We start from the raw sequence: 16,112 nt of genomic DNA on the forward strand, positions 1-16,112 counted from the left end.
ACTAGGATATAAATTTAACATTTTAACATTAAGCATGTCAGATCTTGTACTCATTTTATTAATAAGTACCCAATTACATAGCTGCTGACATAAGTAACACCTAAGTGCGAGAGTGCAAGAGTAGAGTCAGCCAGTTCTATATAGTTAGGTATGGGAGTTTATAGGAAATAAGTTTCCACAGTGATTTTGTAGAAGCAAAGATAAGGTCAAAGCATTCCAAGTTTTTTTGAGGGATAAGGAGAATATAATAGGTTTGTTAATTTTAGGACATCATATAGTTCTAGAAAACTTTCAGACAATAAAGTACCCTATTGCTAGAAAAATTCAAGTCCAGGCCAGGTTTAAGAAAATTATATTTGTTTTTAATTGTCACATTTCAATTATTTCTATTACACATACATTAGTTTCTAAAGTTAAAAAGTTTTAAAGTTAATGAGAACTTTATTTAAAGACCTTATGTTGAATTAGAAACTAATAATTACAAGGAAGTTGTTTTATATCTAGAAAAGACAAGAGATGTTTAAAGTTTGATGTGAATGTTCCTTACTTAGGATATAAATTGGAAAGTTGATACTTTTGTACTGAACAATGAACTGACAGGAATGGGAGTTTAAAAAGTACATCACTTCTGTATTTTAAAAATTATTTTCTTAGGAGAAAGGCACTGGTCCCAAAGTCAGCTCCTTTTTCTTAAATTAGAGTTGGATGTATTTTGTGTCTTATGTGTAATAACATCCAATTACTGTTACTGCATCGTTGTATCTAATCCACAGACAAGTCCATATCTGATATTAAAAGGTAAGTAGGCTTGGGTGGCTTGGACTCCTGCCAGAGCTGTTTTATAGAAGTACAGAGGTTAATAGAAGCAAAGGTTTGCATACTATTACATTGGCCCTACATCTTTATAGCTGGAGGAAACTGTCACTGCTAAGGCACATCTTGGTAATAAAAAACTTCTTTCACAGTGTGGGATTTATTCCTGATGCAAAAATTTGAGACAAAAATTGTTTTTCAACTGGTAAAGCAAGAATTCTCACGTATTACTGAATACTTGGAGACAAACAGACTTTTCCCAAATGATATTTAAGTTACTTAACACCATTACAAATATCTTTGAAATAAGTATATCATGGCAGTACTGTTTTCAGTAGTTTCTGCTTGATGCTAAGTTAACTTGAGAAGGAGAAAGAATTAAAGCAAAACAAAACAAAAGAAAACGGCTGATGAGAAAATCTCATTCCATCAAAAGGAACTCTTAGAAAATAAAACTAGTGTTTAAGATAAACCTCTTCATCCATAATGAAGGCCCTCTAATTCACATGACTTTATCACTGAAAACCAAAAACTCCAAATACACGATGCTCTTAACTTACACCAATGGCATTGTGACAATTAATGTAGCTTTCTCTTTGATAAATTTTGCTGTAGTCAATTCAGTATCCACAGATTCTGGAAGATTCAGATGTAATCTGTACTCAGAAACCTCGATCAATAAGTCATCCTAAGAATAATAAACCAAGAGAAATTTTTAACGATGAAAATAGAAAAATATTTCCTGGTTAAAATTTGTGTTGTTTATTGTTCCCAGTTATTCACTCCTTTCGCATAAGAAGAGGATCCCACTTACAAGCAATAAAGTTGCTGTTGTAAATCCCTGAGATTTTGAGGTTGTTATTGCTGCTCAGTACATCAAAAGTTAACTGATAAAGTACCAGAAGATGGGTGTTGCCATCCTAAATTATGTGGCATTGACTTGGGGGCTGACCAGCAAACAGCAAGGAAACTTAATGGTGACAAAGCCCTTTTCACAATAATTTGGAAGACATAATGTACCTGGTTAATTTGTGGCTTTAGGTACAGAAGTGGGAAAATAGAATGTTATTTGCACGCATTGGTTCTATTGGCCACATTTAACAAGGAACTACAAAAAGATGAGCTTAGAAAAGAATTTCTCAGTTTGCAAGGGAAAATACAGAATTGAAAGGGACTATACAGAGCCCAGAAATTCTAAGACGTGAGGAATGAAAAATGGAACTAATTTTTATTTTCAACCAGTAAACAATAAAGTTGAGAAATTATTTCTTTATCAACAAAGGCTGATTAAAGCTGCCTAGAGGCAAATACTAAATCATAAGTCTTTATACCCTTTGCTAAAACCTCTAACTGGATTAAGATGGACCTCATTAAATCCTTACATTTGGCCCAGGTGACAGCAATTAAGTCAAAAGAGGCTATTGAAAAATGAACATGTCTAAAAAAGAATTGAGAGGTGTAGCACTGACTGGAATCAAAGAAAGTGCTACCAGTCTGGACTAAAACTAATTTAAAATAATCTTTCGACCCCAACATTCCATGGGCAGCCAACAGGCTGAGTAAGCCGCTCAGCACCTAAGGACAGCATATTCTTCAACGCTCTTTTCAGATGTGGCTAAGGTAGATTATGAAAAAGGAAAAACGTCCCAAAGAACGGAGCTGAAAGTCATGGAAAACAATGGAACTAGGAGGCTAGGTAATCAAGGAACCTTGTCAAGGGACCTAAGCACGAACATCCTGTACCTCCAGGAAAGGGACCCTCGCAATATCTGCCTACCAGGATTTCAGAATTGCCGTGCATCAGCAACTACCGTGTGCCTCATATTTTTTCCAGTTTCTGAATTGAGACTGTTAATTGTGATAATCCTCTCCCCATTCCACATTGTATGGTGCACGGGGTTACGGGAATAGATAACTTGTCTTTGCAGTTCAGGCAAACTTTGTCTAACACAGATTATGATGGCAAAATCCTGGACTTTGGAGCCTGATACTGGGATTGGATGTGTCGTTCTGGGGAAAGAAGCAAATATTTGTGACCAAGAGGGTGGACTGTGGTAGGCTGTAGAATTGTTACTCTTCTTTTACAAGAGGATTATACGTCCTTGCCATGTAACTTCCAGTGACTACCTGTGAGAAGAATGTGATTCCCAGCCCTGTTGATGTAGGACTTGGCCTTGTGACTTACTCTGATCAGTACAGTGTGAGTAAAAGTAATATATTCCATATCTGAGAGGAAGTTTTAGGATCTCTTGCATGGTTTGGCCATTTCGATTTTTCCCTCTTCCATGAGAATGACTTACCTAAATTGGGAATTGTTTCTTCCCCTGTATCTTAAAATGTGCAGCACTCGTGGAGCAAAGCTGGCTGAGCTGACATGTAACCTGAGCAAATTATTGTCAGCCACTGAGATTATGGAGTTTGTTACTAAAGCATAATATAGTGAATATTGACTGATACAAATGTACAGTATTATCTATTCAACTTACCTCAGAAACACTAAGGTCACAGAGAGATACTGAATTAATACCAGGTAGTTCAACTTTTAATTCAATTTTCAGAGGTCTCTCATTCTGATCTGCCACAATTTTTAATTCATAGGCTGGTCTCTTCATCTCCACTTCAATCTCTGTACTAGAAATCTCTTCTATCAGACACCTTGTTTTATTTGAAACTTCGTCTTTTGGCAGTAAAAGTTGAGGAAACTGATCTGAATTGCTCACAGTACTGCTTCTTATCTGTTCAAGGGTTAGTTCTTTATGAAAAAAAAAAAAGATGAAATCACAAAATCAATGAACAACATCAAGTACTATCAGGCGATGAACTGTAATAGATGTAGCGTTAGCCAAGATGGCAGATAAAGCTGCAGCTAAATCGGTTTGGGAAATCTTAAAAGACTCAAACCAAAGAATCTGGTTTAAAAGTTTGCAGGATTTAAACATCTTTAAGGACATGCTAATTTTTAAAAAAAATTTTATTGAAGTATAGTTGATTTACAATGTCGTGTTTAATTTCTGCTGTACAGCAGTGACTCAGTTATACATATATATAATTTTTCATATTCTGTTCCATTATGGTTTATCACAGGATATTGAATATAGTTCACTGTGCCATACAGTAGGACCTTGTTGTTTATCCATCCTATATATAATAGTTTGCATCTGCTAATCCCAAACTCCCAATCCATCTCTCCCTGTCCCCCCTCCCCCTTGGCAACCGCAAGTCTGTTCTTTATATCTATGAGTCTGTTTTTGTTTCGTAGATATGTTCATTTGTGTTATATTTTAGATTACACATATAAGTGATATCATATGGTATTTGTCTTTCTCCTTCTGACTTACTTCGCCTTGTATGATAATCTCTAGGTCCATCCATGTTAGGACATGTCAATATTTCTAATATCTAACATTTATTTTTTTCTATCTTAAATTTCTCATCTTTTGCAATTGAGACTTCTAATCTGCAAAATGTACATCAGAGGCAAAAAAACATTTTAAATCAGTTTAATTTTCCATTACATTCATTAACTTACCCTTTCTCATTTTCTCTCTTAAATCTGTGGGATCAGTTTGGTTTCCCATCAGATTTTGTTTCATTCTGTGAACACTTCCTTTTATTCTAAATTTGGTAACATGGTAAGAGTTTGAGAGAGTGAATTGGAGTTTTTCCTCAATGCATTTCATGGCCATCTGTATTAGTTGATCTTTTTTCACTTGGTCTTTTTCTGCTGCCTGGAGAACATCAGGATGGTAGGCAACATCAATGACTGTGTAAACATCTGTGTGTGTAATTCAGAGGGTGTGAAATGAAAATGATTTGTTTCACTAATGATATCATCAGGTAATATATTAAGCCATATCCTGATAAAGCTGGAAAAGTATAAATTCCATTCCTATATTTTCAGAGACAATCACAATGGTGCTATATACACAAAATTCCAATTAGAGCATTTCTTGACATTTTATATGGGTTAAAAATAGCTCATATTATTAGAAAAGTAAACAGTATTCAATTTTCATAAAGGTATACTTATCAGCCATTAAGTATATTATGACCAAATAAAATATGTAATGCCTTTTACCAAGGAAAATCTGGTTCTTGCTTATTTCCCCCAAAATTTTTAAAATGTGCTTTCTCTCCCATCATTCTATGTACCTGATGTCTCAGACATATCTTCTGGTCTGCCAACACTTAGAGGTACTGGATGAGTGGCTGACTGGGGAGCTGGGATCCTTTTCCACTGACATAGGTTGATAAAAAGTATTTTTTCTTTTGGTTTCTAGAAAGCAAATAATTTTGCATATCTCAAAACCTAGTTTTTTAATTTTTAAATAATATCCTAAAGGTAACTCATCACAGAATTTGAAGAGTGAGAACTTTAGGCTCCAAATAAGTCATTCCATGGATTTAAACTGCGTTTGAAAAACTGTAAGAAATTACTGTTACCTGATTTCCCTAAAGCTGCTGGCTTTTCATTAAGCATCCAGTTGCTGCTCCCACAGGAAGTGGGAGGAGGGTGGGGGAATTGATCTAAGCTATTCCAGGTGAATTTGACCCTATTTCACCACTTCCTTTCCTCCCCAATCAAATAAGTTTTCTTTATTTGGAAAATCTCCAACTCTATTATTCTCCTTTAAATAATTACGTTACTTTTAATTTTCATCCTCGCAGAAAAATGTCTCATTTTGAGATCTCCAAAATGTATCAAATATGAAATTCCCATTCTTACTCCTTCAACACAATCTTCCACACTACGTTTAATTTTCCACTCAGAGTGGCAGTTTCCCTCAAGTGTTCTTGTGTTAAAGTAGTAATAGCTAAGGGTAAGCCATTCTCTGGTTATTCCAGGACCATTTCATTCAGGACTTCCCTTTCCCTGGGCACCAACTCTACATACCAGGATCCTGGTTTGTAGACAGAGCTGTGGTTCTGGGGCAGCACAGAGCTGTTTCCCCTCTTTCAGCTGCTGTTGAATGAACTTCTCATAGCTCTCAGGGTTACTTTCAGCCAGATCATCTAGGAGGTTCCAGAATTGAGTAACTTGGGTGAGCAGACCCTTCGAGGATGACTCCATGATCGAGATGAATAGGCCTCTTAAGTCTGTGGAAAGACATGACTTAAGGAAGGAAAAAAGTCTATTGATTCACTTCTTCTTTTGGGGGAGGAGGAACAGTTCAGGAACTGTTTTGTTGAAGTTAGCAGCTATCCTTAACCCCTGTGTGTAAAAGATTGTGGATCAGCACCACTTTATCTTTTCCTTATTCTCTAATTATCTAATACCTTTTCCTACATTCTCAAGATGTTCTCTCAGATAATAAGGCCTTACCTCTGCCTAGATCCTCACAAGCCCTGAGAGGACAGAACAGTCATTTAAAGTCTGTATTTCCTGGGATTTTCTTGTTCCAACACCCGGGTATTGGCTGACTGGGGCCTATCCAGTTCCTGATTTTGTGTGGGTCGAGGGCCACATGAGACTTCCTCAATCCTCAGCATAGTTTAGGAGTTAAAAGCATGGACTCTGCAGCCAGAATGCCTAGATTCCAGTCTTAGCTCTATCACTTACTAGCTGTGTGATCTTGAGAAATTAATTTACATATGTGCCTCAGTTTATTCTCCTCGAAATGAAGACGATAATACCTATCTCATAGGGTTATCGTGAGGATTAAGTAAGGTAATAGAGGCTGGAACACTTGGTAAGCATTCTATGAGAATAATAATATTCTACCACTTGAATAACCGCCCTCCCTCAATGAAGAAGTGTCCCACAGCATCCACAGACTGAGGAAAAGAGAAGGTTTGGGGCTTCCCTGGTGGCGCAGTGGTTGAGAATCTGCCTGCTAATGCAGGGGACACGGGTTCGAGCCCTGGTCTGGGAAGATCCCACATTTCACGGAGCAACTAGGCCCGTGAGCCACAAATACTGAGCCTGCGCGTCTGGAGCCTGTGCTCCGCAACAAGAGAGGCCGCGATAGTGAGAGGCCCGCGCACCGCGATGAAGAGTGGCCCCCGCTCGCCGCAACTAGAGAAAGCCCTCGCACAGAAACGAAGACCCAACACAGCCAAGAAAATAATAATAATAAATAAAATAATAATTAAAGGTGCTAATAATTAAAAAAAAAAAAAAAAGAGAAGGTTTGGGTTCTCCAAATACTACATTAGGGTTGGCCAAATGAGAAATTTAATCCTCTTTCCAGAGGTCGCCGAACCCACCTCTTCTCTCGGTTTCTTGACAAACCGCGACGCCTGTTACCAGGGTAACCAGACTGGTACAACATCTAATTGAGTCCGGAAAGCTCCAGGAAGAAAGGTCTTTTTACATCCAGTTCCGGAATCTTCTTCTGGTGCTGGGCTTGCTTTTCGGCTGAGCCCGACCCACTTCTTTTCCAGGAAGGCGCCCGCCTCCCTTTCTACACCTGTCGACTTCTAGAGTGTCCTGGAAACCCTCTTGTGGGAGTCTCTGGGACTCCTGTTGGTGGGAAGAATTTCTCAAGAGCACGACTTCCGGCCTGGAAGGGAAGTCGGCACCCTCTTCTCCCAGACCGCTTCCTCCCCCACCCCCGCCACGCGAGGCTGCGGCGCACGGTATGGGTGTGTTTGTGTGTGTTTGTGTGGGGAGGGCGTTTGGAGGGAAGGTTACCGGGAGCTCCGTGGCCGCTGGGGGGCAGGGGTCCCGGTGACAAAGATGGGGGTATTTTTTCTGTCTTCCACTTGGAAGCCTCAACCCCCCCTTCAGCCACTCTAGATACATCTTGGGGCCCAGTCGAGGGTCGTACCCGTCCAAAGTGTCCCCATCCTTTTTGGGGAGCGAAACCCAACCCCCCGGTCCATCCCAGAGGAGCGTGAGCGGGGAATGCCCCAGCCAACCAGGCCGTCCGGATTCCGCGCCGGAGCAGCCTCCGGCCTGAGTCCGGAGAGGTATTTGCCTGTCGGCCTGGGCTGGGGGAAAGGCGTCCGTGGCCTGGGCCACGGGTGAGGGCGGAATAACCGGTGGGAAGGCTGCGTTTTCACGAAGGACTCGGGTGAAGCTGCAGAGCTGCCTTTGCTTGGCTTCTGGGTCGGAGGAGATCTTGTAATGGAGTGGTTCTTCGTCTCACACTAACAAGATGCCTGATTTCCTCAGGATCGAGGGGTGAGTGAGCGTTGGGGTGGTGCACAAAGCCCCTGCTGGCTACACACGTGAATATCCCTGTCATCTGTTTTTTTGGAGCCTTCTGTACAAAATAGAACATAAAATTCTCTTGAATGAAGAAATTTAGGGCACCTCTGCATTTAATGTTTTTAGGCGTCAGTTTTTGTTACTGTTGACATTTGTGGTCCTGACACTCTCAAATCTAGGTGTTTAATTGCAAACTAATTTTGGGATTCGGGAGTTGATTTCTAGTCTGAACCTTGTTTGCCTTGGACTATGTGGCCTGGGGCAAGTTATGGCTTTAATGGAATTTCATCTACAAAATAGGAATGAAGATACTTGCCTCATAAAACATAGTTATTTTGAGGATTAAATAAAATGGGTCTCTTGAAAGCACTTAATTTGGTGCAGTTTAAAGAACTCTAATGAACATTATCTCCTTTCATCCTCACAGTAGTGTGGTCAGGTGTTTTCCCCTTTTAATGGTGAAGGAAAAACTAATCCTCAGGACCTCTGACTTCTGGTTCAGTGATCTTTCCTTTATCTCATGCTTCATTATAACATAGTAATAAAAGATAAGGTAATAAAATAAATTATTATTAAATGTTACTTATTGATTCATTTCAGATTGAAGAATGTCCCGAGTTCCCTTGGGGAAAGTCCTCCTGAGGAACGTCATCCGGCACACAGATGCTCACAATAAGGTGAGAGGTACAGCTTAGTTATTCCACATGCTTAATGAGGGCATACAGTGTGCTAGGAATTATTTTGATACAGTTAGGAGAGACAGAGATAAATAAAATAATTAGAATATAGTTTGATCAGTATTATAATGGAGACATACACAAAGTCCTTTTATGCACTGAGGAAGGAATAATGAAATCTGCCTTGGGGAATTAGGAAAGGCTTCACATAATGGGTGTTATTTGAACTACTGATATTTGAACTAGTCCTTGATGAACAGGATCAAGCTTACCAGGTGTAAAAGATCATTCAGGACAGAGGGAACTTCATGTACTAGTGTATGGCAAGGAACATGAAGCATTTGGGGCAAGAAATTGTATGCATCCAGAAAGTAGAGAATGTGGGAGGTAGTGGCAGAGGACGAGGCCCAAGTGGTAAATTGAGTTGGATTGTGATGCTTGGAGATTAGACTTTTTCCTGTAGGCAGTAAAGAAACCATCAAATATTTTTAAGCAGGGTTTGACATGATTGTATTTGTATTTTAGAAAGATGACTTGTTAGCTGGGTAGGGGATAGATCAGATGGATTGAAACAGCAGAGGGACCAGTTCGGAGGCACTTGCAATGTTCCAGGTGAGAGATGATGAGTGGTTCGCGTGAAAACTGACAGTAGGGATAGAGATGAGGAATTTAGGCAATAGAGTTCAAAGAACTTGATGATTGATTGGATAATAGTGATAATTATGGAATCAAATATAACCATCTTGTGTGACTGGGTGAATGATGATGATACCATTAATTGAGTTAGGGAACTAAAGAAAAGAGACAAGTGTGATGGGAAAGGTAATTAGTTTGGTTTTGAACATCTTGATGGTGAAATGCTTATAGGATGTCTAAATAGTTCGCAATTCAGACTTGGAGAAAAGTTGAGCCTGGATATAAAGATTTGGGGATTACTGATACAGGAAATGATAGAGGTCACGAGAGTAGATGAGGTCACCTATGAGAGCACATATAATGAAACAAGGGTCAAGCACCCTTGTTTGGTTTTCTTTGGTGAACTGTACAACTAGTTTGATCACTAATGTTATTACTGTCATATCACCTGATATTCTCATTGTGAGTGAGGGTATAACTATTACCTAAGCAGCCTCTGCAATTGCGTTAAACCACCCCAGTTGGATGGTGAGCTTAGATTTGAAAGCAGTGGCTAAAAAAGATAAATCTAGGACAACTTTAACAAAATATTACAGGAGGACTTAGAAATAAAATTTATTATTGTCCTTTGTGCAGCTATACTCTGCCTTTCAGGAAATTCTCTAACAGTTCCCGTGCTGTTTGTTTTGTTTTGCTTTGTTTTTAACAAAAATTATTATGTTGTGAAAAGAGACTTAGCCTAGAAAGTTTCAAGACCTGTCCTTACTAGCTTTTTGACTTTGGTAAAAACCTCTGAGCTTTTGTTTCTTCTCAGTAAAATATAATAATGGTACCTGCTTTGCTTTCCTCATAAGATTGCTTAAAGTTCAATAGAGAGATGATATAGTTAAAATCATAAAGCATTTTAGAAACATAAGGGATTATCATTTGCTAATTGCAGCATAATTGCTTAGTTAATAAGGTGATAAGTGTGTCTATGCAGGGGTTAAAAAGCTCTTTTGTTGCTGCAGAATTCTACATATTTGAGATTTACTAGGTTGGATTGTTTAATCACTCTAGAGAAACCAGAATTTGTTTCCTAGGTTCCTGATCAAAACTCAGTTTGTAATCCAATAATTAGTGCTGACCGTATTTTCAGTTACTTTTTGGTGATGTAATGTGTTATTTTTAGTAACATTTTTATTTCTTTCCTTTTAAAAAAAAATCCAGATTCAGGAGGAATCAGATATGTGGAAAATAAGAGAGCTGGAGAAACAGATGGAAGATGCGTACCGGGGGACGAAAAGGAAAATGTTACCCAGCAGTTCAAGGTGAAGTTGCAACTCTGAGAACCAAAATAATTCTCATCTTATTCAGAATCATCAACTTTTGTTTAAAAACATTATGGTATGCTAAAGATAGATGAATTCAGTTCTGTGAGTCCTTAAGCCTTTCCTCTTCAATAAATCTAGACCCAATCATAAAGGTAATGGCTATGATGCATATGGCCCCACTCTTTGCACTTATTTGCAATGGAGAACTTAAAAATTCTGCCTTGAACAATTGTAAACGTTAAGGATTCTGTGGATTCTGACCTTACCTGATGGCTTTTAACTTAAGATTTTCTATAGGTATCTTATGGTCACTTAGCTGATCATTCACACCTTTCCCCTATTAGTCTTTCATTCTCTCTCAGCCTTTTCTTTGCCCCATCTACTCACTATCTTAGTCACACAACCTTTCACATTACCTTCTTAATAATTTGAGTGTGGATATGAAGGATTATGCAGGCTTAGTTGTCTTACCTATGGAGGTGTAGGAATGTCTGAGTATTGGGAACATCTCCTGGGTCTCATATGCCTGTTAGTATAGATCTGTGTGTATGAAAAATGATTATAAAGTAATAATGCTGATTTCTAAAGCCACACAGGGAAATAGTTAATAGTGAGATATTTAAGGAGAGTGTGCCTGCGCAGTGTGTGGACTTTGGAGTGTGATTGGCTGTGTGTAATGGCTTTTGACAAGAAAGTATTCAGGGTATCCATGGTAAAGAAGGCAGAGTCTCAACATAAAAATAAATACCTTGTCAGTCTGTTTTCTCTCTGAAGATGATTCTTTGAGAATTTGGAAGTACTTAGTGCAGATGATGATTTGTTTTGTATTGGTTATTCAGTTACAAGCAGCATTTCCAGGAACAAAATATTGTTCTTTTGGAGTGGACTATTAATGCCTGTCATAATGAATAAGTCTTTAAAACATAATCTCTTGAGGGGCAGGTTTCTGATTGTCTCAATTGCCATTATAGTCCCAGCAGCTAGAACAGTGCCTGGCAGGCACATAGGAGGTCCTCAAATGTTTTTGATAACCAATTAACTGGCTTAGTGACTGGTTAGTGGATATTGTAAGTACAGGCTAGGCCGGTGGTTCTCAACTGTTTATCCACCCCAATTTACTCATGGGTTACACCTTGCTCCCACTGTTACTCTGACTTAACTACAGCAGGTTGCTGGTGTTCAGGGAAGGGAGTGTATTTCAGAATCTCTAGGGCAGTTTGAAAATGTCCCCAGCTGTGATTATGCTCTGCTTCTTTCTTTGAGGATCAGTGAGTGAGGTACAGCATGCCACAGTCGAAAAGTCATTTCGTCTATACTCTGCAATAGGACGGGTAGTGATGATCATATTTTCATTGAACACCTAACTGTACAAATTAATAGAGAGGAACAGATCATGTTAACAAAAATTTTTTTTAACATTAAGTATCAGGTTGTTTTGGTCTCCCCTTAGCTTGTTCAGTGAGTTTTGTGCATAATATTCCATAAAGTAACCTCACAGATTGCTTCTCTATCTAAAAGTTCTTCTGTTTTCTCTTATAGCCGGATGCGTAGTGATGGTTTTGATGAAGAAAGTCAAAGAGACTATTGGAGGCCAAAGAATGAAATTTCTGGGGCACTGGATGATGATTTTCTTAAGGCTAAATCCTGGAACAAGAAGTTACATGATTATGAAGCTAACATGCCAGACAGGTTTGTGACTAAATTCCTGTGACTATTAATGGTATTTGGCCTGAGAATGTGTACTTTTAAAAATTAATTATCTCTGCAAAAGCTTATACAGAAATGTTCACAGCATATTTATTCATAATGGCCAAAAAAGTGGAAACCTAAATGTCTATCAACTAATGAATGGATAAAAAAAATGTGGTATATGGGATGGTAATGGAATGTTATTTGGCAGTAAAAATAAAGTACTGATACATGCTACAACATGTATGAACCTTGAAAACATTATGCTAGGTGAGAAAAGCAGACACAAAAGGTCACTCATGATATGATTCTATAGAGATAGAAAGTAGATTAGTGGTTGCCATGGGCTACGGGAGATGGAGGAATGGAGCGACTGCTAATGGATTCTTTTGGGGGTGATGAAAATGTTCTGAAATTAGTGGTGATGGTTGCACAACTCTGAAAATACTAAAAGCCACTGAACTGTACACTTTAAAAGGGTGAATTTTATGGTATGTGAATTATATCTCAATAAAGTTGTTACTTAAAAAAAGTTGTCCCAAGGTAGACAGCATTGTTATGAAGTGTTTTTGGAGAAGTACTTCACAGCTGAAGAGCAGAATATAAAAGTTCGTTAGTGTTTCTTAAGGAAGAAAATGGCAAGTTTTCTTACAAATGGACAAAGGAATCCTTTGTGTCTGAAATGAGTGTTCAGTACAGAAAATGTAACCAAGTTACCGAGCTGTAAATGTGGTGTTGGCTCTACCATATCTCTTTTTTCTTTGTTCTGTGTGTCTGTGTATGTGTACACTCCTAAGTCTAATTTGTCTTTAATTTTTAAGAAATGTATGCATTGCTTTAACAATACATGTAATAAAATGTTATTTTACAGATGGGGTCACAGTGGATATAAAGAGTTATACCCTGAAGAATTTGAAACAGACAGGTAAGGCAAGTACGCTTACTGAAAAAAAGTTAGAAAGTAAGATTAGTACACAGTCTGAATTATAAATTGAGTTCTTAATTTTTTTTTTTAAAGAGTGGATATATGTATATGTATAAATGATTTACAAACTCACTTTAGTATTTATTTATTTATTTTGGCTGCACTGGGTCTTAGTTGAGGCAGGTGGGATCTTCACTGCAGCATGTTTAGTTGCAGCAAGCAGACTCTTAGTTGCAGCTTGTGGACTTCTTAGTTGCGGCATGCGGACTTCTTAGTTGCAGCATGCATGTGGGATCCAGTTCCCCGACCAGGGATTGAACCTGGGCCCTCTGCATTGGGAGCTTGGAGTCTTACCCACTGGACCACCAGGGAAGTCCCGAGTTAGTAATTTTTATAAAGTATACAACATTTGCCATTAAAAATGTAACCAGAGAAATAATAGGAGATTTAGTTGGGAGATGATTGGTATTTTGCCTTTCCCTGATATTTGGCATATCTATAGCATGTAGGTTTTTAATATATAGTGTTCCATACAGTAACTCAGTATGGCAGATGAGAATTTTTATCTTCATTTTAAAGATGAGGAAACAAAAACTCAGTGATAATGTCTCATAGTAACATTATATCAGTTTTGATTTAAAATTCAGATGTTAACCCCAACTTCCCATCTAGAAAGCAGAATATAAAAATTATATAAATACACTTATTTTCTATAGTAAAGCAGTTTTTCTTTTTTATTAGTAGTGATCAGCAAGATATTACCAATGGGAAGAAAACATCTCTCCAGGTAAAATCATCTACCCATGAATCTCACAAACACAAGAAGTCAAAGAAATCCCACAAAAAAAAGCAGAAAAAAAAGTCACACAAAAAACAGAAGAAAAGCAAAAAGGAAGCCACAGATATAACAGCAGATTCCTCAAGTGAGTTCTCAGAAGAAACTGGGGCTTCTAGTACCAGGAAAAGGAAACAACCACATAAGCGCAAGAAAAAATCCAGGAAAAAATCTCTCAAGAAATCTGCTTTATTCTTAGAGGCAGAGTGTGACACTTCCCAGTCAGATGATTCTGCATCCAGCAGTTCTGAGGAAAGTGAGGAAAGAGACACTAAGAAAACCAAAAGGAAAAAGAGAGAGAAAAAAGCTCACATCCCTGTAGTTAACAATGAAATACAGGAGAGGACAAACAGACGCACAAATTGGAAAGTGGCCACAGATGAAAGGTCTGCCGAGAGTTCAGAGGATGACTAAATGAGAAAGAAACATGTTTCCTGCATGACTCTGGATATTTACAGCTCTTACACCTTGGGGATTTGCCAGTGACTCTATTGCTCAGCACAGGGTCAGGACAGGTCAGAGCTGTCCTGTGCCATCTATATACATTCTGACAGACTTCTTGTCTTCTATTTTGGCCTGTTAAACTTGATCCTTATTGTTAATAGGGAATCGGTTATTTTGTTATGAAGGTTTCTTGAAGAGATTATTTTTTGTGATTAATCACATTTAGCGTAGAGTGCATATGCAGCAAATTAAAGGACCCAGAAAGCTGAATCCAGTAATGACCTGGGTATACCAATTGGAATGTTGAATTTGGGGAAAGCAAGGGCTGGGGTCAAGAGATGGATTGGAAATAGTGCTGTATACAATGGTATGATAAGGGAACATCGTGTTGCTCTTGTCTGTTTACATAGTAGGTGCCACAACTTGACTTTTTTTGTCTTTAGCCTTGGTGCTTTCATCTTTCTGTATTTTGACCCCACAGGTGTGGTCCAGTTTACTTGATGAGGAAAGGAGCATAAGAACAAACATTTTCCATTCATGGTAACATCCATAGACAGCTGTTATTGAAAAAGACTAGGAGTTTTTGACAAATTTCCCTGTTGGGCAGGGTCTGTGGCTACCCTCAGTATACCCCTAAACATGGTAATTGGATAGTAAAAGGTTTTCTAGTTCCATTGTTTATTGCCTAAATCCACTTGTGTTCAGAATTATTTCTTCACTTCTCTTGGGTAAGTCCTCAACCAAATGAGGAAGAATCAGGCATTAGTTGTGCTAATGGTGCTCTGAACAGGATTCAGGGCAGCAACAGCTATTTAAGTGTTGTCTTCCTTGTTCATTTCTTAATCTGTTAATGAACTTTAGATTTTTCCTGAAACTAGGTTGAATCAGTTCCAAAATGAAATAGGCTTCTCAGGGACATATCCATTTCTTCCTAGTCTGCCTTTGGATTAAAGCACTAAGCAGAGACCTTGTTATTTCCCTTTGCTATATACTGTGATCCCTACTATGTTAATTCTTAAGAAACCAAAATATCACTGGAAGAAGGCTGGCAGAACATGTGAATTTTTTTCATTAAGGCAGATCAAGTGACATTGTTTTTTCTTGGTCGTCACTTCATGGGTGAAGTAAAGCTTGAAGGCGCAGACTTTTGGTCTGCCATTCATTGGTTATGAGGTCCGGAGCAGGTAAGTCAACCTCCCTGGCCTTACTTTCCCTATGTGTAATACAGAAATACTTCATGGTAGCATGACTGTACGACACCAGCAATAGACTATGACAACATTCCATGAGGTGGTAATATTTTGTAGTTCTTAACTATTAAATTTGTTCTCTTTACAGAACAGATTTCTAATAAAATGCTTAGTCATAAAATACATGGTTGGCCAGAGGTTCCCTATCCCTTGATTATAAGCAGGTGCTACTTTTTGGGATATTTATTTGAAATATTAATGCTTTGGTACTCAATTGTTGATGTCCCATGGTGTATATTTTTACCTTTGGGATTATTAGGGGCCCAAGCAGGGAGGAATAGTCTATATAATTACTACCTCTTAACCTAAAGCAATTGTTTTGTTCTTGGAGCAAGTGAAATCTTCGTGGGAAGGAGTTTTCTACATGGATTTTTTTT

General features: G+C 38.3%; 2 protein-coding genes across 6 annotated transcripts; one reads left to right on the plus strand and one right to left on the minus strand.

Annotated features, from left to right (window-relative positions):
* Window positions 1–487: 487 nt before the first annotated feature.
* Window positions 488–7,286, minus strand: PIH1D2 (PIH1 domain containing 2). Of its 2 annotated transcripts, XM_059930443.1 has the most exons (6): window positions 7,021–7,286; window positions 5,708–5,910; window positions 4,966–5,089; window positions 4,343–4,588; window positions 3,300–3,565; window positions 488–1,501 (listed from the first exon to the last, which is right to left on the minus strand). In XM_059930443.1, exons 2-6 carry the CDS (start codon window positions 5,882–5,884, stop codon window positions 1,370–1,372), a joined length of 945 nt encoding a protein of 314 aa, XP_059786426.1. In that variant the 5' UTR covers window positions 5,885–5,910; window positions 7,021–7,286; the 3' UTR covers window positions 488–1,369. The 2 variants fall into 2 exon arrangements, with proteins under 2 accessions (XP_059786426.1, XP_059786427.1); XM_059930444.1 differs by lacking the exon at window positions 4,966–5,089 and having other exon boundaries at window positions 4,343–4,541.
* On the plus strand, window positions 7,199–15,858 carry NKAPD1 (NKAP domain containing 1). 4 transcript variants are annotated; one of them, XM_059930446.1, is made up of 6 exons: window positions 7,199–7,392; window positions 8,567–8,643; window positions 10,489–10,589; window positions 12,132–12,281; window positions 13,153–13,206; window positions 13,948–15,858. In XM_059930446.1, the coding sequence occupies exons 2-6, from the start codon at window positions 8,575–8,577 to the stop codon at window positions 14,453–14,455; spliced, it is 882 nt and encodes a 293-aa protein (XP_059786429.1). In that variant the 5' UTR covers window positions 7,199–7,392; window positions 8,567–8,574; the 3' UTR covers window positions 14,456–15,858. The 4 variants fall into 4 exon arrangements, with proteins under 4 accessions (XP_059786429.1, XP_059786428.1, XP_059786430.1 ...); XM_059930445.1 differs by lacking the exon at window positions 7,199–7,392 and adding an exon at window positions 7,399–7,939; XM_059930447.1 differs by lacking the exon at window positions 7,199–7,392 and adding an exon at window positions 7,399–7,939 and having other exon boundaries at window positions 13,951–15,858.
* Window positions 15,859–16,112: the final 254 nt, after the last annotated feature.

Source organism: Balaenoptera ricei, chromosome 8 (assembly GCF_028023285.1).
Source record: "Balaenoptera ricei isolate mBalRic1 chromosome 8, mBalRic1.hap2, whole genome shotgun sequence".
Lineage (NCBI taxonomy): Eukaryota > Metazoa > Chordata > Mammalia > Artiodactyla > Balaenopteridae > Balaenoptera > Balaenoptera ricei.

Bases quoted from the DNA above. Each gene is read 5' to 3' on its own strand.
- PIH1D2 (XM_059930443.1), bottom strand. From the start codon at position 5,884: ATGGAGTCATCCTCGAAGGGTCTGCTCACCCAAGTTACTCAATTCTGG. The intron at 4,589-4,965 runs GTACATAGAATG...TTACACACACAG, and splicing joins AGATATGTCTGAGACATCAG to ATGTTTACACAGTCATTGAT. The intron at 3,566-4,342 runs GTAAGTTAATGA...TTTTTCATAAAG, and splicing joins AAGAGAGAAAATGAGAAAGG to AACTAACCCTTGAACAGATA.
- NKAPD1 (XM_059930446.1), top strand. From the start codon at position 8,575: ATGTCCCGAGTTCCCTTGGGGAAAGTCCTCCTGAGGAACGTCATCCGG. The intron at 12,282-13,152 runs GTTTGTGACTAA...GTTATTTTACAG, and splicing joins GAAGCTAACATGCCAGACAG to ATGGGGTCACAGTGGATATA. The intron at 13,207-13,947 runs GTAAGGCAAGTA...CTTTTTTATTAG, and splicing joins GAAGAATTTGAAACAGACAG to TAGTGATCAGCAAGATATTA.